Source organism: Schistocerca americana, chromosome 1, assembly GCF_021461395.2.
Source record: "Schistocerca americana isolate TAMUIC-IGC-003095 chromosome 1, iqSchAmer2.1, whole genome shotgun sequence".
Taxonomy (NCBI): domain Eukaryota; kingdom Metazoa; phylum Arthropoda; class Insecta; order Orthoptera; family Acrididae; genus Schistocerca; species Schistocerca americana.
Window position 1 is genome coordinate 184,599,707 of NC_060119.1, and position 25,803 is coordinate 184,625,509.

At 39.8% G+C, this 25,803-nt stretch overlaps 1 protein-coding gene across 1 annotated transcript in view; it reads left to right on the forward strand.

Annotated features, from left to right (window-relative positions):
• LOC124615702 (intersectin-1) overlaps positions 1 to 25,803 on the forward strand; it is a 225,358-nt gene that overhangs the window by 164,589 nt on the left and 34,966 nt on the right. The window contains exons 27-30 of the mRNA XM_047143787.1: positions 3,859 to 4,065; positions 20,753 to 20,836; positions 24,598 to 24,753; positions 24,835 to 24,972. Coding sequence (XP_046999743.1) covers positions 3,859 to 4,065; positions 20,753 to 20,836; positions 24,598 to 24,753; positions 24,835 to 24,972 — 585 coding nt within the window. The remainder of the gene's footprint in view (positions 1 to 3,858; positions 4,066 to 20,752; positions 20,837 to 24,597; positions 24,754 to 24,834; positions 24,973 to 25,803) is intronic.

Genomic DNA, 25,803 nt, shown 5'->3' on the forward strand with positions numbered 1-25,803 from the left:
GGGTAATCTTTTTTGTTTAGTTCTACTAGAAATGCATTTGTGAGATTACATATTGCTTTCTCCATTAAGAAGTACTTATGAAAATCAAACTTAGATGTTAATAAAATTATTCTAAGAATGGTGATGTATATTCTAATGTAAGCTACCTTCTCAAAATATTTGAGACATTCTTCACCTACATAAATGATTTACTAGGCACAAAGGAGGACTCTCCACAGTCTTTAATGGTGCTGATGACACAAGTATATTGATAAAGGGGTTTAGAACATCCATATCAGTTACAGTCAGGAGAATAACAGAAGAGGCTTACAACTGCAGATGAGTCTGTCACTAGAATCAGTTGCTTATCTCCACTTACATAAATGAGTGTTACTACTGCGTACTTAAGTCTTTTTAGTATATACACATTGACTCATTGACTAGTTACTTAGGTAACTTGGGGGGACACCACAGAATCAACACAAGATTTAAGTACTTTGGTTGAAATATTATAATATCCATAGATTTACTACTTTTTAGTGCTCCTGAAGACAATCTCTTACTATTTGGGAGCTGTGCAGTGGTCCATTGTCTTGCTGAATATGTAGGTTGTCTGCAAAGAGAGAGAGAGAGAGAGAGAGAGAGAGAGACAGACAGACAGACAGACAGACAGACTTAGAAGCACTTAACTGAACAGCAGGTGCCTGTGTTATTTGCCACTACAAGATGATGGCTTGTGTATCAGATCCCAGTTTTGCCTTGTGTAAAGTGTAAACGTTTCCCGCCAACAATGCCCCATTTGCCTAAACAGCATCTCAACATAATGGTACTCTGACACTGGTATACCAATATTTACTTCATCTCATATCAGAAGGTGACATGTAAAGGTGAACATGTCCAAAAAGAGAGAGAGATGGAATGAGATGGTACATACAGGATAAGCAGAATCTAAGTACATCATGCAGTTTAAGTGAAATCAAATATGTGCCATGATACTATACTGTGAAAATATGTGTCCACATATGCATTCTGTGTAAAGGAGAACTAGTTAGTTGCGGCCGGTAGGAGACACTGATTCCAGTCACATCATTTCATTCCAGCAGCTTTTAGCATCAGTTTATCCTCTCCATTCCCTCATAATAATACTGTGTATTACTAATATTAATAATAATTACTAAGAGAACACTGTTACTTACGTGCTGACTACATTTTCTGTAGAGTAGAGAAACTTCTATGAAAAAGGCCAACAATTGTAACAAAAGAGGAATATAATGAGGTCTACCAGTCAGTGGGTGAAGTAAGAAACCTTGGTGAAGACTGGAGAGTGATAGACATGAAATCCCTGTCTAAAGGACTATGAAATTGAGATTACATACGTGAAATAATATGAGTTTTCATATATAAGTGCAAAGCTGTGAGTAACATTCATATTGATATCGAGGCAATTTCATTCTAGAGGCTGCAGCAAGATGTACAAGAGTGGAAATCCCAAAATGCAGATGTATCATTACAAAACTCCTCTCTTAATCATAAGCTGAAGTACTTCTTAGCAATCCAGTTTCAAATGACAATAAGAAAGGTACTGGTGGTTTTCTGTAAACTATTTTCAGAGAAGACTAACAAAATCAAGAAGACTTAAGATGGTATACATTCATCATAGACAGTATACTCAAGTTGTTGAATACATTGAAGAAATTGTTTGTGATTGTTTAGAAAATGCTGCAGGTTGATATGTTTAAGTGTAACATTCCCTCAAACAATTATAGTAATAGGTAATGCCATTGCTACGTCACTGTATTCTGTTATGATGCTTTGAACTATTGTAAATAATTGTGAAGCAACAATAAAGTCAGAACTTACAGTAAAACACTGAATCCTAATGTGTAGTTGCCAGTTTATATTTTTTCCATGGTACCACATACTAAATTATAACAAATAGGTAATATTACATAGTACAGCAAGCATTTTACAGTAAGATTAAGCTATTTTCAGGAAACTAGATATTTGCTTTTGATATTCACTCAGAGACAAACATGTTCAAACGGTTCATGGAAATGAGAACATGTCCATGTTTAAATGTACTTTTTAAAGCAATATTTTCATTGTAAATTTGATGTACAGGTATCAACTGCCTTTGGTACAAAGGAAAGATGTCTGCATTGAAATATGTTATTTTCATTCATATGTATGCCTGAAATAAGTTTTATGTTGATTGTGAAAAACTGCATTTAGTGGACATGTTTGTCTTTGCATGTCACCTCCTCACATGTCGAGGCAGCCTTTTCCTGCTCTCTGAGCATTCAGGGAGCATGTTCTTACTTCCATGCTAATCTTTGGGCACACTCCAGAGGTACATTTATAGTTGGGTGGTGCCTTCTACACACTGAGTGTTTTGCTTTATTGTGGCACCCTTTTACAAACCATAAGATTTTATGATGACTCTTGTCACTGGTATTTTGCTGCCCAAAACGTTTGATTCTTATGGCACTGGGGTTCTTTGAATGTTTGCACAGTATGGCCTTGTCACAGTAGCATGTCAAAAGCCCAATACTTGCACTACCTTGAGGATGGAGTGTCTCATGCATGAGACATCAATGATCTGGCAATGATCAAAAGTATTGATATTTCAAGTCAGCTGTCATGCTAATGGTCAATATAAGTTTTGACAACTTACCAGTGGTTTGTGTTAAACATTCAATTGACATAAGCAGCCAGATGATGGGAGCTTGATTCCTGAGACAAGTTGCTGAGGATTATTTTCCTAACATTAGTGTTTGGTTGCTAAAGTAACTATTTGATTATCTTCACAATTGCTATCATCAGTCCTAAGATGTGTGAAACAGGAGCTCCCTCTCCTTCCCATTTCCCCTCCCCTACTCCCACCCCCACCCCCGCCCCCACCCCAGCCCCAGCCCCAGCCCCAGCCCCAGCCCCAGCCCCAGCCCCAGCCCCAGCCCCAGCCCCAGCCCTAGCCCCAGCCCCAACCCCAACCCCAACCCCAACCCCAACCCCAACCCCTCTTCTCAACACACTCAACACAATGTTGTTCATGGTATAAAAACTTGAAATCATGTCTTGTTATGTATATTACACTTTCAATTAATAGTATAGAGATTTGTAATTGTTTTCCTTGTAGATCTTCAGTTTTATACTTTTGTAGGGCTCCATTTGAAAGCTACATCAGTGCATCCAGTCATCAATCATTGGTAGTACTTACACTCATGTTGCAGTGGATTTGATTGCATATCCTTTGTATTTAATAATTATTTAGTTTCAGCTCTATCTGTTTATCCAATTTTTCAGTGGTTGACAGGGAGAGAGTTTTGTTTCAACATCACTTGAGAGGCCCAGACATACATTTCAGAGATTACTCTATCAACTCTAAGCTAATGGTTGTCATCAAATTATTTATTTTTGTCTTTATAATGTACCATCATACCTAATGATAAACACACAAACCTTTAAATATTTCATGTATTGTATGGAATCAGTAAGACTGCACAACACAGTTATATGGAATGGATATCAGTTATGGAGTACACAGTTCGTAAACTGTGAGTCCAGATCTCAATGTATTCATTTTACAACTCTAGTGTGACATATTTTGGCCTTTCGATATATATAAATGATAATGGCACATGTCCATAAATATTGTATGTCTAAAATCAGAAAATTTGATGTATACTTGAAAACATACCTTGAATATTTCAGTAGATATAAATGCAAGTGTATTCGCTTGACTATACTTAACCATTTAATTATAAGCTTAATGTCTTCATTGTCCCAAAAGTGCTAATAATGAACAAAAATCAATCTAAGTTGCAAACAATAAATTGTAAATGTATAAAACACAAATTTCATGCAAGAAACTGATTACAGCTCCCAAGGATGACTGCATACATCCGTTTCTGTAGCTGCCAGCTCAGTGCAGCTACATTTCTGCAGAAGATTACAGAAGAATCAGTGGAATTTCGTGAACTTGTTCGTCAGTGCCAGGCTGACCCTCGCACGAAAGGAATGCCACTTAGCAGCTTTCTTATTAAACCAATGCAAAGGATAACAAAATACCCTCTTCTCATAAAGAAGGTATACTTCACAATTTAATCCATTCATTAGAAAAACTAGCAATCATTTTTGAGCACTAATGGCTGGAATGTATTTTTGTTCTAAAAATATGTTGTTCTCATTTATTTTCGTTCTGCAGCTTTTTCTTGTGAATGTGAGCTGATGATTTGTCCATTCAGTAACTGTGAACATCCTAATTTTGTAGACAAACAATCCCAACAATTTCTTGAGTTCTGGAATTGCAGGAGTCTTTGACTGGGATTGGAATTTGTCCTATTGCATCATTACACTTACTCATCAACTACAATGCCAGAAAAAAAAGTAACCCTTTTAGAGGTTTCCAATTCACTCAAAATTTATTGTTGCAACACAGTACATATGGAGTACATGAAATGGTTACATTTAAAGATCAATAGCACAGGTAGTACCAGTTATCGACCCATACTGAAACACCCATATCAGAATGTGGTGTAGCCTCCATAGGCGACAATGCAGGGACTGACTCTGGCATACAGTCAATCGTACAGGTGGTGAATAATGTCCTGGGATTCATTATACCATGCCTACTCGACCTCTTCACGTAGTTCTGTAAGACTTGTCAGTTAATGAGTCATGCAAATCACTTCTTGTCTCATGTTCAATTGGAGACAATTCCAGAGATCATGGTGGCCAGGGGAGTTACTGCACATCTTGCAGAGCTTGTTGAGTTTCACAGACAATGTGTGGGCAAGCATTATCCTCTTGGAACAGCACCAACTTCATGTTGCAAGAACAGCGAAATGACAGGTGTAACAACATTTTGCACATACCGAGCACTAGTTTGTGTCGCCTCCAGAAGTACTGACAGTGAATGGAGCTTATTGTGCCCCAGACTGTAAGGCCTGGGTTGGGGCCACTGTGTCTTGGATGAATGAATTCTATGAGACCGCACTCACCAGGTCTACTTTGTATGCACAAACAACCAACACTTGTATGCAGGCAGAGTCTGCTTTCATTGCTGAAGGCCATGGCACACCATACCATTTTCCAGATTATCCTCTGACTGCACCAGTCAAGCTACACACGTTGATGCTATGGTGTGAGTGGAAGGCAAGCTAGAGGTGTGCGTGCCCAAACTCCCACTGCTAATAACTGGTTCTCAATGGTTTTTGTTGACACATCTGAGCTCTCAAGCCCTCTTATCTGTGCTGTGGTAGCTGTACGATCTGCCACTGCTGCCCTTACTATACGGTAGTCCTTGTGGGCATCTGTGCTGTGTGAGTGGCCCCAAACCTTGTCTAAGGGTATGAGGATGTTCACATGAGCACTGATACCAGCATCATTGCACAACTGACACAGCATTTTCAACTTGGGTGGCAGTTCACTGAAAGGACCATCTCACTCCTTTGCAATCCATTGGCTATAGGACACACAAATGTGTACCCGTTGCATGACTGCTGCTTGCTTCATATGTCTGCACAACACTAAGCCTTCTAACTATGAGCATTCCTTATTAAATGGCGGATACAGATGGTGCTCTGGTAACTGTACCACTACACTGTCTGTTGGCAGACAACATTCAAACCATTATCCATACAGCTACTATTCCCCAGGTGGCATATGCCCTCATCACATCAAAATTGACATCACCTTTCCAGATGTACTATTTTTTTTTTCTAGCAGTGTATATAGTGCTACATGTTCTGCATTGCTCGCTGATTCAGACTGTCTAACTTGGGCCTGAGGCTAACGGTGTTACTGTAACTTGGTCACACTGACCACATCAAGATTTCAAATTAGGTTTAAAATAGTAAAAGTCTTCTTATGTGTGTATGAGGTAAGTGCCCAAGGAGATATATATTCTATAGCAGAGTTGAGTCTCAAATAATATCAATTATGTAATGGACAATCTTTGGAATTTAAATTACATAAAGACATCATTGATGTCTTGAGCGTGTCGTTCAGTTTTGCTGGTTTCTTGAACTTAAATAATTTCAATGAAATTTTCTTTTTTCTATGTTCTTTTGTATTTATCTTTCTTCTTAGTTTCATTAATAATTGTCACATAAATTACTTAACATATAAATGTAGAAACGTTCTGAACTATTATTGAATGTTCCTGTTGCAGTTTGAGGAAAGAAAGAAATTTGGTGTATTTGGTTTTCGTATGAATATTCCTGCAAGTTTCCTTATTGATTTGTTTTCAAGGACTATTTGTAATTTATTCACTCCTGATATTAGTTTTTAGTTCCTGTCGTTTTGTGTTAAACTAATACCATGAATCTGCTGTATCAATCTACAAGACTTCCACAATGTTATCACATTTATTGAACAAAGCAGTGCCTTTGTCAAGACTATGGATTTGTTTTCAGGAGAGAGAATTTTGAATCCTATCTGCTAATGGTCATTCTGCTTTAAGTTTTCCATGGTTTCCTTAAATTACTTCAGACATCTAGAGGCACAGTGCTTCAACAAGGTTTGCCTCATTCCTCTCCTCTTACTTTGCAAAATGGAATAGGAGGGGGTAATGCCCACTGCGTCCATGGTATTTTTTGGTAAAGTTACATGTGCACCCCTTCTCATTCTGACTGGCAAGCACCTCACGGAGCTCAGTATTCATTTGCTGGGTATGGGCTTAGCAAACCCAGGTTACTTGAGCAGGTGACTGGTGGTGAAATGTTGTGTGTCACAGGAAATGGAGATCTTAGTTCAACCACCCAGACCCCAAAGTTGGTAAAATGTGTATAAAAAACCTCTCTCAAGGTGAGCTGCACTTCAGAGAGATACGTGGCTTTAGGTGGAACAGTCACTAGTTGGCAACCTCTGGGGAACTAGCCACACCACAGTTACTCAGTGATGTGGTGCTATGTCTGGGTGGATCCTCATTTGCCTAGCTGCTCATGGAACCAGTATGGAACCCTCGAACTCATTGCTTGTGGCTCCCAGTCGAATCCACCTAACCTAACAAGGGAGCTTGTGTAGCCAGTCCTCCTGACACAGGCAGTATTCCAATTTGTTTTGTTTGTTGCAACAGAACACATGCTACAGAACAGAATGCATTTTTAGCAGTTAAAAGGAAAGAGGGTAGCTTTGAAAGTGTTTCACCTTTTTCCATTTAAAATGGTTAATAGGGCATTGCTGGCATTTTGAAATCTGTGAATCGACTGAGAAATGTGGCACTGTTCAGCAAATTTCTAGTTCCCAACAAGCATCAAACCTCCAGAATGCTAAATGCCTAAGGGAATATGCATTCAAACTGAAGCTACATAACACCTTGAAGTACAGCAAAGGTGTTGTGTCATGCAGATATATTGTTGGTATTCCCAAAGAGGTACTGAAAGATGAGTGGGCTCAAGAAGATGTCATTGATATATACAATGGAACTGGTAGATGGTGAACTGGTTAAATTAGATTCATTTATTCTTACCTTCAGTATCACAACACTTCCAGAGCATCCAAGGCAGGTGTGCAGCTTTATGTCCCCAACTCAATGTGCTGTTTTAAATTCTAGTGTTTTCATACATGGGCACACCACTGTAACATATAAAGGAGAAGCCACTTGCAGCAAATATGGTAAGGCCACCCACAGAGACATTGTGTGCTTGTCTCGCTCGAATTGTTCTAATTGCTCTGGGGATCACCCTGTCTGGAGTAGAGATTGCAGCATCTACCTTGAGGAAAGGAAGGCACAGAAGCTCAAAACAACAAAGCATATCCTGTGTGGTGAGGCCAAAAAGATCTACATGGCCATACAGCCTCCCACTTTCATTACTTCACTGACTTAAAATGTCTAATCCAAAAGCAGTTGCCTCTACACAATTTGAGATTGATAGTGTCAGCACTGCTACCTGTGTTTGTCAATGCTTTTGTAAAGATGCTATTGTTTCAGAGTGCATAGCTCCCCCCAGAAGAGCATTAAAGGCTACAGCTGCTGCCATTATTGAGCATCTGGCACCTCAAAAGGCAGACTCCAATAAATGGGTTAGCACTGTCATTATCAGTGCTGCGGAGGTTCCTAAGAAGTCTTCTCTAGCAAACAAATCAAATTGGAAGTGTCAGCCTCAAAAGAAGACCATTCATAAATGGTCAGATTGTGTAGATCTCATCCTCTCTGACAGTTCTAATGGTTTACTTTGGAGACAGAACATGAAGTCTGCCTGAGGCAACCATCTAATTCCCAGACTAAGCCTCAATCCTCCGCAGTATCCCCACTCTGGTGAAGAGGCAGGATGAAAGAAAACCCTCACCAGTAAATGGCCCCCACAGTACAATGGAATATCAATGGGTTCAAGACACATTTGGAGGAACTTACACTCCTAATGCAGGAATATCCCCTATACTCATGCTTACAAGAACCACATTTTAATCTACTGATGCCCCTATTCTATGGCACTATACCATCCACCGCAAGGATGACATGACTGGGAAATGGGCAATGGGAGGGGTAGATATGTTTGTCAATTACACATACCACTCCTGTGCTCTATTCCTGGTTACTAACCTACAAGCAGTTGCCAGTGAAGTTCACTGTTTGCTCTTTTTGTTTGCCACCACAGGAAGCGATGGATTCTGAGGCTCTCACATATCTTATGGGCCAACTCTCGTGACCATTTATTGTACTGGGAGACTTCAATGCCCTTAATTTATTATGGGGCTCACACTCTACTTTTCCTAGTAGTTGAGTTTTGAGAGCATTATGATGTCTGAGGAACTGTGCATCGTGTGTCAGTAACTGTGCACATGAACAATCCCACTCATTTCTCTTTTACTACTGGGTCATCCTCAGCTGTACACCTACTTCTGCACCCCAACCTTGTAGACTCTGCCCAGTGTGAAGTAACTGATGACCTACATTCCAATGACAATGTCCCACTCTTGATTTACATATTGGATGGAAGCTGCTGAAATGAATGACCAACAGAGTTAACAGGACACTGTTCAGTCAGCTGGCTGTGTTTAAATACCAATGCAGCTGCCAGGAATGGTTGGACCATATCACATGTGGTTCACCATGCCACTAACTTATGCACCCTGGAGTTCTCAGGACATCTTAGAATGCAGCCTGGACATTGGTAGACTGTGCATGCTGCTCAGCAATGTGGGTCAGGCGTTGGTTTAAGTGATGTCCAACAGTAGAAAACATTGCAACCTTTCAAGTAATGAGAGCCAAAACTCAACTCATAATCAAGAAGAGCAAGAAAGTACCATGGCTCACATTTCTGGGCCCTTATCAACTGCTCCAGATATTATACAAAAGTATGAAAGCCATCAACAGGATTCATGGTAAATTCAGTTGTTTACCAGCAGCAGTGGTGCAGAAGCAGAGTTGTCTACAAACAATGCCCAGAAACTTCACCAAGACAGTGGTAGAGCATTTTGCAATGACTGCTGCCACTGCCAGCCAGTATCCAGCGTTCTGCTGCTACCACGTGACCATGGAGAGGGGCGAGTTGGACTTCAGCTCCAACTGTTCTGAGTCTTACAACTGCCCTTTCTCAACTGCCGTTCCTCCATGTGGGAGTTGGGTTTGGCACTGAGGCTCACAATACTGCACCAAGTCATAAACCAATCCAGTACATCAAGCTTCAATACTTGCAAGCAGCATGAAAGGAAGTCCTTCTCAAATATTTTAATTCAGAACTGCAGACAAGACAGTTTCCCAGTTTGTGGAGAGAGACTATTTTAAGACCTCTCCTCAAGCCAGGAAAGAATCGAATATCCCAGTAATTACTGTGGTGCTGCCTTAACGAGCTATTTATGAAAGACTGTGGAGCCATTAGTCAGCCGTCATATGGTCTGCATCTTGGAGACCAGGCAGATCCTTGCAGCTCTTAGTGTCATTTCAAGAGATGTTGATCTACTAATGACAACAGTGAGACAGCTATCCTTATACCTTCCTACATTAGCAGTATTGTATAGGAATATTTTTTGACACCAATAAGTCATACAACACTACTTGGAGGCACGACATTCTCAGACTGCACCACCAATGAGACATTCAAGGCTACCTCCCCATATTCATTTGCTCCTTCTTATGGAAACACTCTTTTCATCACAAACTTGGTGGTGTGTTATCAGATAGTTTTGAGCAAGTAAATCGTGTTCCTCACGAAAGTGTTTTAAGTGTCACCTTCTTTGCTGTAGGTATTAACAGTTAGTGTTTGTGGTAAGGAATTCTGTGCAATGCTCCTTATTTGTGGACAGTTTTGCCATTTTCTATACCCCATCCAACATTACAACAGTGACTCGTCAGCTGCAACTTACTGTGAGAAGGATGGAGGAGTGATTTTCAAAGGTGTGTGTGTGTTTTCATTTTCATCATATTTTTAATGTACCTAGCTTGCATATGAGGGACACCATTCTACATTTTAAAGACTCATTGTGATATGTGGACGCATTTTTATTCCAAAATGTTGTGGCTACCACATCTAAATGACCCAGAAACCTCTTAATATCTTAAAGTGTCATAGCCACATGTCTTGAGGAATGGACAGCATATGCCAGTTCCAGGTTTATAAGACTTTTGTGAGATCATGGCTAGAATTTAGAAGTACAGTTGTACAGATCAATGAGACCCTTTTACCTGAAGAATATTGGTGTTATCCACCATGAGGGAATTAAGCATACAGGACCTGTCCCATACACAGTCTGTGTGCTGAGGCTGGGGAACCGCTACAAAACATCCAGCGGTCACTCCTCATGATGTGTCAAGTGTATAAGTTCCTCACTACTCCTAATTGACCTGCATTCCAGACTGTTGTCTGTCCAACTATGGAACACCTTTTTATTAATCATCCACAAGCAATGAGGTCATTTAAGATCCATGTGAAGCATCTGCTGGAGTCTCTTGATGTGGGACAACTTAAAACCCAAACCCAGAATTGGAACTTACTGCCACCTCAGTTACTACAGTGGCCCAGAATAATTTTAGATTTAATGTGATACTGGAGAGACTGCATTCTTGTATCTGTTTTTAATAACACATTTTATGCATTTTAAATGAGTACCACAACTATATAGCTGTATTGGCAGATGGGTGTAAACAGGGGGGCTCCATTGGTTGCTCTGTTGTCTTCCCTGATCATTTCCTTAAGATCCGATTACCTCAGGAATTTACTGTGATTGAAGCAGAATTTTACATGATCTTGAGGGCACTGGAGAAAATGTGATGTGTTGTGACTACTAAATTTCTCTTTTGTTCTGACTCCCTGAATGCCCTTATCTCTCTCCAACACTTGTACCCAACAAATAACATAGTCCAGAATATACAGGATGCCTTTCATCATCTACAGAGGCTGGGGAAGGAGATGCCTTTTAGCTGTTTACCAGAGAATATGGGTATTAACAAGAACAAACTATCAGATGTAGCAGTGAAGGAGGCATGTTGCAATAATCCGAAAGTACTATGTGCTATATCCCTAGGTGCTATCACTTCAGTGTTGAGGTACAGAGACATAGATAGATTGGAAGAAGAATGGCTGGAAATTACAGACAATAAGCTGCATCTTGTAAAGTCTACAACTCAGCCATGGTGCACCTCATTCAAGCCACAAAGATGGGATGATGTCCTTCTCGCTCATCTTCATATAGCACGAGGCCCTGTGACACATGGCTTCTTGCTTCGTTGAGAGGACCCTCCAATATGTGGTGCTTGTGGTGTACAGATCAACAGATCACAGTGTGCCACATTTTGGTGGGCTGTGTTTTATATTCAGACAAAAGGACTGCAGCTCCTCCTATCTTTTAACTGGTAATCAGATGAATATGTTACAGCTTATAAGGTTTTGTGACATGTCCAGCTTGTTCCCAAAAATTATGGGAGAATTTTTTAGTCTTTGGTCAGGGGGCTGGCTCATCCCTGTTTTCTGTAAGTGATCAGCCAGTTGCATTTACCTGTGTCATTATTTTAGCTTTCCTCCTGTATATCTTGTGTTTTAATTCCCAGTTTTGATTTTACATTATCATAAGGGATGTGAGATAGTATATTTTTGTGTGATTTATTCTTCTTTGTTTTATGACTCTTTTTTAAACCATTTCAATGACATTCGTTCCTACTAACTTTTGTAAGGTCACTGATAACCTTGTCATTAAGCCATTAAGCACCTGTAAAGTGCCAAAACACACACACACACACACACACACACACACACACACACACACACACACACACACACACACAAACAAACACCCACAAATGTAATAGTTCCCGATCTCTAAGATTCAGAAGATGCTAAACTACCCTCTCCCCCCCCCCCCTTTCTCTCTCTCTCTCTCTCTCTCTCTCTCTCTCTCTCTCTCTGTGTGTATATGTGTGTGTGTGTGTGTGTGTGTGTGTGTGTGTGTGTGTGTGTGTGTGTGTGTGTTTCGCTTCATGGGTGTCTCTCTTAATCACTGTTGTGCCTATCAGTTCCACTGTTGTGATACAGCAGCTACTTTGGAGGGTTTTTCCTAACTATAGTTAAAAACTATGAACAGTTGTTTTAAATTCAGAAGAATGGACTTGTTTCCTACATTTCCTGATTATGCTATCAAGATATTTGATACAAGTCAAGTGAAAAAGAATAATATTAAACTTTGTTAATTTTTTTGTTTGTTTTGTGACAAAACATATTTAGGTTTTTTTTCCAGAAACAATGTCATTGGGAATTTTTACTTTGCTTTCTATTTCATTTATTAAAACATTGTGTACCTTCGATTCCCATAATGAAGAAAAGGCTTTGATGATAACTAACAGCCATTTTAACCAATGACAGGCCATGGAAGTGCTGAATCTGTACCAATGCCACACTTTTCCGAGCAGTTGCTGCTGGTATTCCTCCCAGGTCTCCATAATCCTGTATTCTCTGTCTGTAGTCAAACTGTTTCGTACTTCATCTACTACAATCTCCTTGGCCCCTTCACCAAAACGATTGCACAATGGCCCTATGTTCACTGTCATGTGGCTAGGATCGGTGCTTGGCATGACAATGCTTATGACTTGAAAATCTGTTCCTAATATGTCCTATAGTAGCTAGCCCATGTTCCACGCATCACTACTATCTATCAGTGAGATTTTGTACATCCTACTGCCTTTTGTTCACGCCCTTGCCCTAATTACATTCCTACCAGACTGCTGAAGCCTGCTTTCTATTATATCTAGCGGTTCATCTCCTCATAGCTCACGTTACAAGGCAAACTTGTTTATTTCAAATTTGATTACAGAACTTTTCATTATTTGCCTTGTATTTATTACATTTTTTCCAGTTGATGCATTCCCCCTCCACCTTCCACCCTTCAAAATATGTAAATTCACATTTCACAACATCTAATCCAGTCTCTTGCTCAGTGATCCTTTCCTGACTGTTTAGTGATTCAATTTTTTTTCTTCTTCACAGCCTACAGTTCCAACACAGAGCCTCAGTGAGTTCCCTGGTGAATTTTTCACTATGGTCACCTCAGAGAAACGTCACCCCTGACTGCTTACTTGAGGGAAAATCCTTTTCCATACTGCCTGTTTCAATTTTGGGTCTCTGTTTGGTGGCTGTATGTCCTGACTACTCATAAAAACAAATGATTTAGTGATTACCTTTCTTACAATTTATCCAGTGTCTACTGAGTTATTTCTTTGTCATTCTGCAACCCTCTACACTGATTGATAAGTCAACATAGAGAACTCATTTTCAGAGTCATATGTACACTGGTGTGTAAAACTCAAGGATGGAAGTAACTTTCACATGCTGTGTCATTTCCAAGTAATATAGCTTGATGACACTTGGACCAAACAAAGAAAGATTTAAAATAGTATAGTATATAAGGTAACTGAAAGAAGTACACAATGAAGTGAACAGAAATGATGTTTTTATTCATAGACAATAATTAAAGTGAAGTCACATTGATTTATGATGGCTCCTGGACAGCACAAAAGAGGGACAAGGTTCTTAATAGGGTGTGTGGAAACCACGGACAGTAATGCACCGTCTGCAGTGCATTCCCATTGAAGCCCCAATGTTGGTAAGGAGTGTTTGTGGTAGAGCATTCCATTCCTTTGTCAGTGTGGTTGATAACTGCTGGATAGTCTTTGGTGCAAGTGGATGTGTTGCATTTGGTCATTCCAATGCTTCCCTCGTGTGCTCAATGGGATTTAAGTCGGGAGGGGGGGGGGGGGGGGGGGGAGAGAACAGGCAAGCCAGCCCGTTCGCAGAATATCCTCTCATTCCAAGTGCTCCTCCATCTGCGCTCTTCAATGCGGTCACAGTCTGTCATCCATAAAAATGAAGTCAGGACTGAAAGCACCCTTGAAAAGTTGCACATGTGGAAGTGCAGTGTCACAAGAGCATTGACAGGTGAGTGTAGTGTGTTCAAAGATTTGGAGGTCAGAATGCCCGTGAACATTATGCCTCCTCACACCATAACACCTGGACCACCAAAAGGATCATGTTCAATAGTGCTGGACGTACCTTTATATGGTGCAAGGTGGGAACACCAAATGCATCCAGGAACATTTTTGAACATGATCATGTTGATAATCCGGATGTTATGGTGTGAGGAGACCTCCAAATCTTTGAACATGGCACACTCATGAGTAAACATTATTGTTCTACTGTACTCCTCCCCCATGTATGTCTTTTTAGGGGTGCCTTTGATGCTGACCACATTTTTATGGATGGCAGTGTGTGACTGCACCAAAGAGCACTGGTGGAGGAGCTCTTGAAACAAAAGGATGTTTTGCAAATAAATTGGCACTTTGCAGAGTACGCACTGCTATACATGCTGGTTACACACCTTATTAAGAACTGTGTCCTGCCTTTGTTGTTGTCCCGGGGACCGTCATAAACCACAGTGACTTCAATGTAATTGTTGACTTTGAATAAAAGCATTGTTTCTCTCCATCTCTGAACCATGTATTTACTTTCAAAACCTTTTCTTAAGAATTTACTTTATTTACTAGTGATTCATCAAGAACATTCACACATTTAATCACACTATGTGAATGTGGAAGAAGTTGCCAGTGGGTAACTGATGAAAACAAATTTCTTTCAATAAATGGAAATTTTATTCCTAAAAGCACCCCCCCCCCCTTTTTTTACAGATTTAAAATTATAATCAGAAAGCACCCTCTAAATATCAAGCTACAATTTATTCAGAGGCAGAAATAACAAATTTTAACAGCATGAGCTTTTGGGCTGAGAACCTTGCCGCTGCCTTTTGACATGGCCGTAGTCATGACTGCTCACAACAACCTCTGAAAGACTACACTGGTGCAAATCTGCAACACACCAGATTAATGTAAACTAAAAATTTTAACAACTCACACAAGCACATAAACTATGCACCTCGTAGGAGGGATGGAAATGGTACAAAACACTAACATTAAAAAAATATATATTAACTTGGCACCGAAGGTGCAACTTGATTAAAAAAAAAGACTCTTATGTTGAAAGAGTAGCAACTTTATATACCAAAATGACCATTTAAATAAAAAAAACCATGAAATGCAGTCTTACATAAAATATACAAACATGCTCTACATTACACATATACTGCCACTGAAGATGATAGGCAAGATAAAAACATATTTCAGGAATTCGGCCATTACACTTCAAGCAATAAATTTGTTAACGCTGAATCTGACAAACATGACAGAGGCAGCTATTAACGTATGGCAGATTGACAGGGAGATTACTGAACAACCTGAACCGCAGGTTGCTTTAACCCACCCCTACTCCACAAGGGAAAAACGGACCACCCAATTCGTAAATAACCACCTTCTGGTGGGTGGGAAAATGGAGAAGAATGGTGGGACGACCCCAAAACAAAGCGGCTGGTGACCGCACCAAGAAAACAAGTAGAATTTAACAAGTAAATAAAACAACATATCTCCAACCACTTAACCTTCTAATAAACTGCAATTTCTGGTGAAGACCTGGCGCAGCACCCCCAACGCTCTCCTGAACCATCCGCTGCCAGCCGCTTCAACGGATGCAGGAAGGCGCACCAATCTCCTGTCTCACAGTGTCGCAGCTTGCACCGGCCAGCCCGATGTCGTGGGTTGACGCCTGTTGCTCTCATGTCGACCGTGAAGCCACTACCCCCCCCGCTATACGGCGCGTCCCACTGGACTCACATGGCAATCTCACATGCGCCGACGCTCAAGGCAGACAAGTCATCTTGTGTCTCAGTGCGCGACCGATCGATCCAACCGCCAATGACCGCTGCCCAGGCAACTCGAGCAGACTGGCCGCCAGCATTCCGACAACAGACAGACACTAACTGCTGCACAAATGCGAACGAGAGACAGGCCAGCAACTGGTGACACGAGACTGACCAAGAGACTGACCAAGACTCACTCCGACTGACCAACCTCCCGATCTAACTGCCAATGACCATTGCCTGAACAAACTCAAGCAGACTGGCAGCCTAATACATACCAGCACTCCGGACAACAGACAGACACTGACTGTGACCCGGCTGAACAGGTGACCAGACTCGCCCCTAGCGAGCTCATAGTGCCCCTTAAATGCACGCGAACAGGCAACCTTCCCCCTCTTCCGCCACAGAGAGACACCAAAACTGCGATTGCCACAGCGGCGCCACCGCCAGAAACGGAGGGCGACTGCTTCACACTAGATGCTGCGGTGCGGTCTTCAAAACAGCAAATTTACTGTGGCTCAATTTCATTACATATTTCTTTCTGTTACTGTCTGTACCATATGAAGCAGCTATTTCTACGTATGGTCCAAGTTTCACCTGACTATGTTACGTGGCAGTGACACATCATGCTGATGTTAGTTTCGTCCTTAAGTTTTGCACATCAGAGTGTATGTCTCTAGTGTACATTCTGAAAACAAATTTTCCTGTACCAAATTCCTGCAAATGGTATATTTTGGAATTCAGTTTCAATGTCAAGTATATATCTTCCCAAATTTAAACTGAGTAAGGCTGCCTGTGATTGGCATACACGAAGAGAGTGTTTGAAATTCCTGTCTGCCCTTCCAGATTCAGGGTTATGGAAAACCTAAATCTGGAAAGACATTAGAGGATTTCAGACCCTCTTCTCTTTTTAAGGTTAACCATAGTTTTCCTGATGCAAGGATACTCTAGAAAGGAAAGACCAATATCATTTGCCATTTTTGTTCAGCCTTAGCGTGTCCCCCATCCCTAATATATTCTACTTCAACATGGTGTTAACACCTACCCTTTCCTTTCTCTTCCCAGATTCAGTGGCAGAATTAAAAAATTGCTCTTGAGGTGAAAATGGCTTCCACTTAACATGTTATGAGGGCATCTTAGTGAAAAATATATGTAAAAGCAATATTCAATGGATGCAACTGTGGCTCTGCTGGACAATTTTATTTTATAGTCCTGAAATGCCAAAATACAGAAAGAAAACAAAAAATATAATGGAATTAAACACACTGTCAGAAATTTGACCATATGATTTTTCCCCCAATTTGTTACTAACAACATGTTTCCATTGTATACTTTGGTCCAAGATGCACCAAAACAATGCCTTGCATAGCTTCTCTTGCCCACAATGATCAGATTTCTTACTAACTGCAGTCTCTTCCTGATGATATCTGACAGATCTGTTTTCATTGTCATTTCTGCACATCTTGTTTGCCTTCAAGCAATTGACTGCAGATATGGAAACTGTGAGCCCATATCGTCATCATAGGTGAATTATGAGTTTGACCCACACTGCCACCTTCAACATTTCCATATTGTATAAGTGTATTTTTAGTGAACATGTCACTCCAAGTAGCATTCTAGTATCCTGGTTTGTGTCGTATCACATACTGTCCTTCAGAAATTTCTGCAAGACATGGTCAGGTAGTTTTTCCACAGATCTCAAATTGAAGACATATACAGAAAAATGGGCTGACCCTCAGATGTAAAAGGTTGGAGATAGTGTTGCCATCTGTTGCTGGGTAGGGAAAGTATAAAAATTGACATTGGTCTCACCCCTAAATATCTTAATGTGATATTTAGGGGTGAGACCAATGTCAGTCTTGATAGTTCCCATACCAGCAACAGATGGCAACACTTATCTCCAAACTTTTGCATTTGAGGGTTAGCCTATTTTTTCGCACATCTTCAATTGTACAAGCAACACCTCTGACAGTTGAAGTGGTTAGCTGCAAAAAAATAGGGAAGGATTTCCTCCACTGCCCAGAGATGTAGTAGAAAATCTCCTTCTTGTTTGGTTCTAATGAAGGCCACGGTTATGAACACTGGCTTGATAAGACAGTCTACCCACCACTTAGTTATTTCATTGAATGCCACTTTCATGTCCAATGCTGCTGAAAGGTCTGCATAGCCTCTAATTGTTTAAGCCTTCAAAATATTTCTCAGCAGCTGTTTGGTTACAATTAGTAGTGCATGGATATTCTGAGGAAATTTCTTTCCTAGCAGCGTATGAGCCACACCACCTCATGCACTGTTTATAAGTTCTTGAAGACCACTGTTTGCCCCTGGAGTTTCAACACAACCAATGAAATGCATGAGTGTGTGCATCCCACTAGCCATAGAACAAACTTGTTACATGCATGAAGTAAGACCCCTGTTAATCCAGCTGCAACTCAATATAATGCCTGGTCTGTCGTAAGCACAACATATTCTTGGCATGCATCAGTTGTGAGTCATTTGACCTCCACCACAGTGTTGAGCATGGTTTCAGGGTGTGAAGGTATCAGGCTGACAAGGGGTGTTTATGCTGGAGCAGTCATAGACCTTAGTGTGTGTCCTTGTTCTTGACACAAATGAGTTTTGAATCCATTGAATTCTGTGCAGTCTTCTTCTGAAACAATGGCACATAGGAACTGGCAATCCAACTGTTGTGCTCTGCAAGCAGACAAGTCTTGCATTTCCAGTACCTGTTGGCACTGCCTTGTTCTTATCACTTCAATTTGTGGCTTTCAAGCTTTCATAGGACCATGATATCTCTGAGCTTCAACATCAGCAACAAAAGGATTTTGAAGCTTTTTTTTTTTATTACACAAGGAATGGTATTCTCTGATTTAGACATTGTAGCAGTATTACTCACAAAGGCAGTCTGGGTTAACAGAAGTAACATGGAACAAGTTGACCATTTGGTCATGAAATTCACCAATCAAAATTATATACTACTGGCTGTATGAGAGCACCATTATTACCAGAGAAACATCCTCAAATATTCCCTTTGGCTGCAGAAATGGCAGCTGATGATGTGAAACAGCAAACTTTATCATATGAGCAGCACACTCCAAAGTCATTTAATTTCCTAATCATTTCTTTCTTTTTCAAAATGATATCAGCTGCAACAAGGAACATGGTCAGGTAATGTATTGTAGCACCTGTAATCATACTTGTGACCACGACAGTAGGCAAGGTGCCATCAAGACTTTCGGATATATGTAACAGCAGTTCTAGCAGTGAAGTACTCACTTCAGAGGACACCAAATTCATTTTTAGGGTCATTCTTTATATATCTATTCTCCTTGGTAGTTCCTTTGTTTTGTTAATGATCTGCGATGCTGTTCTTTCAGTGAAAGAACTATTGTTATCTAGCACAAGCCAAAATTATGAGTATGCTGTATTTCAGAATACGAGTATTCTCACGGTCCCACAGTTGGGTACTGACTCAACATCACAACTAAATGGTCTACCGATTTCTTAAGTACAGTCTTATGCTCCAGACTACCACTGCCCTCTGTATATACAGTTACTTCTTGGCTTCGGCAGCTGCAGCAACATTAAGCTTTCCCATGAATGTACATCTGCTGTTAACATCATATCTAGCATATGTGCAAGCAAATCAGTAACAGCTCCCTTAATTATAATTCTGACTTTGTCCAGGCATTTGACACTCCTCATTGCATGTATCAAGTATAGTATGCTTGAAAGCTTTTTTTACTCTACCCATGATCAACTGTCCTGCCCGATTTAACTGCTCTTCACCAACCAAGATGTTTGCCATCTCTTTCCATTAAGCATTGCATGCCATGAAATATACAATACTGCAGAAAATCAAAAGCTGGAAGTTCAGAATGGTGACATTTTTCCAGTATTTCAATCCCAGATTCTCTTACAGTATTGTGAATATATTTATAAACTTTGTGATATGCCATTTTGATGTGTACATTGATACACAGCCTTTATGACAAAGAATTGTCATATTTGAATCAGCCTGCAATTGTTTTTGGAGGTCAGTGTGCAGTGGCCCTTCTTGTTTTACTTGCAGTGATCATTGACTGGATTCTCTTGCAGCTTACAGTAACCGGTGATTCTGATTCAGACTGGCACAGGAGTTCCTGAGTATTTTCGAAATAGCACATAGACATCTTTGCAATTCTTCACAATCTCCAATCTGTAACAGCAAAAGGAATTATATAGGTGAGGAAATGTGAGGAAATAATCAAATTTCAAAATAAGTTAACGTTATGTTGTCTGTCTACAGTTACCCAGCACTGCCAAAGTTGCAGCCCCTCTGCCCCTGCCCCCCAACCCAGATTTTGTTTACTTGCTGTCTTCTTGAGTGGATTTCCTGATAAAAGTTTGGGAGTAACTCATTTCCACCTCCTAGGTTTCTGATGCCAAACTATGTGATCTAGTTCATACAACATTAAAAAATATTCAAATTTGCCATTTTCTATTAATAGGATATGTCTGTTGGCATTTTGAAAGTACTGTTTATTATATTTATATTTTTGTTTGTATCTGAATTCTGCATTACAATCAAATCAAATGCAAATTACGGCCATCTCTTCTTCAGATTTTGGAGTACACTCCAGCAGATCATCCAGACCACCAGAATTTGCAGGAAGCACTAGCCAAAGCTGAAGAGTTCTGTAGACAGGTAAAGAAATTTTTGTATCATTAGCATCATTAATCTATATTAATATTATGTATATTGCCACAGTGGTAACACCGGTTCCCGTCAGATCACCGAAGTGAAGCACTGTTGGGCTGGGCTAGCACTTGGATGGGTGACCATCCGGTCTGCCGAGCGCTGTTGACAAGCAGGGTGCACTCAGCTCTTGTGAGGCAAACTGAGGAGCTACTTGATTGAGAAGTGGTGGCTCTGGTCTCGGAATTTGACATACGGCCGGGAGAGTGGTGTGCTGACCACATGCCCCCTCATATCTGCATCCAGTGATGCCTATGATCTGAGAATTTTTTTTAGTTTTTTTTTATTAATATTACATATAGTTGACAGGATTATTTGCAAAACTAAAACATCCACAAATAAAATTTAATGTGACCTTCATTGCTACTGGTGGTGGCAGTGGAGGGGGGGGGGGGGGGAGGGGGGGGGGAGGGGGGGCTAAAGACTGTAGTGATCACAGGAACTGACATTTCAAGTAGCTGCTACAGGGGGACACTAACTAACCTGAGAGTTTTCTTCATAATGTATTATAAACTAATAAACTACCTCTAAAGGCCGAGGAACATACAAATCACTCAAATTTACTCTCTTCTGATATCAATTAAACACTTGTCCCTCAGTCATCACAATCATCATCATCATCATCATCATCACCAGCCAGTTGACACCCTCTGTTCAATAAAGGACTCCTCCAGACTTCTCTTTTCATTGCACACTTCAGCTATTTACACCCATATTGCTGCTGTATATTTTTAATGCAATACAGCCGCCTTCCACTAGGATGTCATCTCAGTATCAGTCTTTTTTATTTCTTGGAGCTCAGTAAAAAAGCTTCCTTGGTTCAACTGCCATCCATTCATCAGGCTAAATGTTCTGTCCACCTCTGTTTCATTCTCAATACTGTCTTAATTACATCTTCCACTCCACTGTATCCACAGATCCATCTTTTATCGTTCTGTCTCTTTTAGGAATTCTCAATGCAGTTATCCACTGTATACCAAACACTTGACTACATTGTTCTGATACTGCAGCCCTTATGGTGAGAGGTTGTGATTGGTCAAGTGGGTGAGAGGTGATTAATGGCTGGGAGAGAGAGGCTGCAAGGGGATGGGATAGGCATATGATACGGAAGAGATTTCCCTGCAGCATGCAGGAGGATTCATTTGTGGCACACAGGGAAGAGGAAGAGTGTGTTGAGAGAAAGGGTATTTAACATAGAGGAAGAGGTACACTGTGGAGAGGAAAATGTGAGTGTAGATTAATAGGGTTAGGTGAGAGGTACGCAATCGGTGTGGAGGTGGATGTGGGACATGGGCTATTAGAGTTTGATGCTAGGAATATTGTAGGTTTGAAAGATGTGTTGCAATGACAGTCCCATCAATGTAAATTAAAGACACTGGTACTGTGTGGACAATCCGTATGACACAGGTTGTGAAGCATCCAAGTCAAGCATGTTGTGGTTAGCAGTATATTCTGCTGCTGGGTGGTCAACTCTGGTCTTGGCCACAGTTTGGCTGTGGTCATTCATACAGGTGAACAGCTGTTTGACAGTCATGCCCACATAGAAGGCAGTACGGAAGTTTCAGTTGAGTTAGTATATGATAATGATTGCATTAATAGATGGGCCTACTTCTGATAAGCTAGGATATGCCTGTGACAGGACATACTGGGTGGATGCATAGGGCATTTTCATGACAGGAAAGAGATGAAACAAAAACCACAGGAGGCACTACATTGCTTAACTTTGAATGACTTTCAGTATCATTTCCATCAATGGGTAAAATTATGAGGCAAGTACATTATGTCTGACATGCTGTTTTGAATATGGTACAATTTTACAAATGTTCTGCAAAATATAAAATTTGAAACTGAAACTGAATAAATCTCATTAATTTTCATATCAACTTCAAAGCAATGGTTCTATAGTTAATAAGAAGCTCATACAATCTCTGTGTTTTGCACACCAAACTCGAACTTCTGTAAAGTTTTGGTCTTAATGGGAAAATTACATCACCGAATACTTTTAATACTGTTGCTGAAAGATCCTTGACTTATGAAATGTTTTATTCTTCTACTTTCTGTATAACTATTTCCTCATTCTCTATCAAATAATATTTTATTTTGAAGACACTTCATGTTGATCACACCACTTTTGGAAATAAGTGGTTATTACTTTCCCACTTTGTCAATTGACTGACTGATTGGAAATTTTCATTATTTATACTTAGTTGGACTGGGTCTGTACAGGTATTCATGAAGGAATAAAATTTGGTACAATATATTAGGTTAGTGCATAAGTTTGTAACTTTTTTCCATAAGTTTAATAAACACAACAGATACTCATAATAGAGACTTTAGTCTTCAATAATATATTCTCCTTTAGTACTCACAACAGTCCACCAATACACAGGTAACTTCTCAATTCCATGATTATAAAAATTATGTGGTTTTGAAGTGAAGAACATGTCAAGCCATGGTTGGAGTGCATTTTCATGTGGAAAGAAAGTTCCTTGAAGGTTGTTTGATACAGAGCAGAAAAGGTGAAAATCTGAGAGGGCAAGATCAAGTGAATAAGGTGGGTATGGAATGACTTCCCACTTCATGAAGTCTTCCTGGTCATTGTTCTTGGATTGTGTGAGCAAGATGTCTCAGTTGTTGACAAGGAATGTCAGCAGTTATGGCTAAAAAAAATTGCACAAATGGCTCCAAGCACTATGGGACTTAACATCTGAGGTCATCAGTCCCCTAGGCTTAGAACTACTTAAGCCTAACTAACCCAAGGACATCACACACATCCATGCCTGAGGCAGGATTCGAACCTGTGACCGTAGCAGCAGCACAGTTCCAGACTGAAGTGCCTAGAACCTCTCAGCCACAGCGGCCAGCAGGTATGGTTACATCTTGGCGAATTGTATGAGGAGTTGCTACATTGTTTGAGCTCAACCATTCCTTTCTTTTTCTTATGTTAGCATAAGGGCATCAGTTCTCATCACCAGTAATGATGCAGCATAGGAATGGTCAGTATTTTTAACATGCCAAGTGATGAGCAAACAGGGATATGCTTATGACCACTAGCTGTTTTTTGTGATTTTGGCTTAGAGCATGTGGTACCCATACCCCCAATTTTTGAACCTTCCCCATTGCACAAAAATGTTGCACGATGGTGGAATCATCACAGTTCATCACATTTTCCAGTTCTCGTGTATACTGACGTGGGTCATTGTGGATTAATGTGTTTAAACAATCTTTATCAAATCACAAACACCTTCATGAACAAAAATCATTAATGTCAAACTGTTCCTTCTTAAAACAAGAAAACTGTTTTCTTTCCATGATTTATCCAACGGTGTTATCCCCATACATGACTGCTGCTGTCACTATTCTGTTGAACTAATATAGATGAATATGTTGGAAATCATCAGATTTCACCACTTGGCACTCCCTTTTTTGGTGTCCACAGCTCCACTTACTGTCTCAAAATGACAAAATAACAATATGTAAACTCAAATAGCAATATTGAATGAACTACAAATAAAAAATAATAGTTGATAAATAAACCATAGCAACTGGAATACCACAATGCGAAACAAAAGCACTATGAACTTATGCACAAATCTATTATAACCACACTCGATGAACTACTCAAATTTTTCTTAACTATATATTGTTTGTACCTATTTTGCCTTACATTGTTTGTACAGAATTAGTGCATTCATGGTTTTTGTTTTCAGGTAAATGAAGGTGTGAGAGAAAAAGAGAACTCAGAACGATTAGAATGGCTTCAGAGGCATATCCATTGTGATGGCTTGGAGGAGCAGTTAATTTTTAATTCTCTTACAAATTCTCTAGGACCCAGAAAATTCCTTCATCATGGCATTCTGCATAAAGTATGTGGAAGAAAACGTGAAGATACTTTTTTCTTTTATGATTGCTTACAAAGAAACTAAAATATTTCTTTATTTTATCAGGCTAAAAGTGGGAAAGAACTGGTTGCATTCTTGATGAATGATTTTCTGCTCTTAGCCCAGCCACAAAAATCTCTTGGCAGTAATCACTCATTCTCATTTGAAAGGCATGCTGGTATCTCATTTAAAATCTATAAGAAGGTAAGTGTTGAAACGCATATTTAATTATTATTTAGCTATAGTTCCATAGAAGATCATGTTTGTACCTCTGAAGCAATTCAAATAGACTAGTTATATTACTTATACAAACTATTATTTCTTGACTGAATATGGCGGTACATGGGTACTAACTTTCTCTCTTATTCGAGGAGAGCTGGTGTCAAATCCCATTGTGGTCACATTGTTTCAAGTTCTGTGACATTTTCTTTAAGACATTGTAGGTGAAACTCAGCAACATTTCTATGAAGACATGTTCCATCTCTAACGAACTCATTAACAAGAAGAAAATTAACCACAATAAAGTTTTGGTATCATATTTTTGTTTTTTTTTTTTTTCATTAACCTGACCATATATTCCTAGAATCATCAGGGAAACACAATTACTGATAGTTAAAGTATTTTTTCATAAAATGTTTATTTTTTCAGTGTTTACTAATTCAGGGTGTTCACACTGTATTTGATACTCTCATTTGTTTTATATCTGCTCTTTAGGAAAGGGAAGGGTGTTAGGCTTATAAATATTATAATCAATTATCTATCTTGCATGAAATAAGCCATTTACTTAGTCCTATGCTCACAATATTGTTTGCTTAGTTCTTCATTGTTATGTAGTGTAGGTCTGTCAGATTGGTATGACATCCACAGACATTGTCAGTAGTGGCTGATGTCAGAGATTTATGACATTTGGAGCACAATTTATGTGGTATCATCTTAAAAATCATGGTCTCAAAATGAATTGCACTTAAATTATGCTGGGTAGACTTCAGAGTTGAATCAATATAGCTCTGTACGATGCCAGCATATTCTGCACCA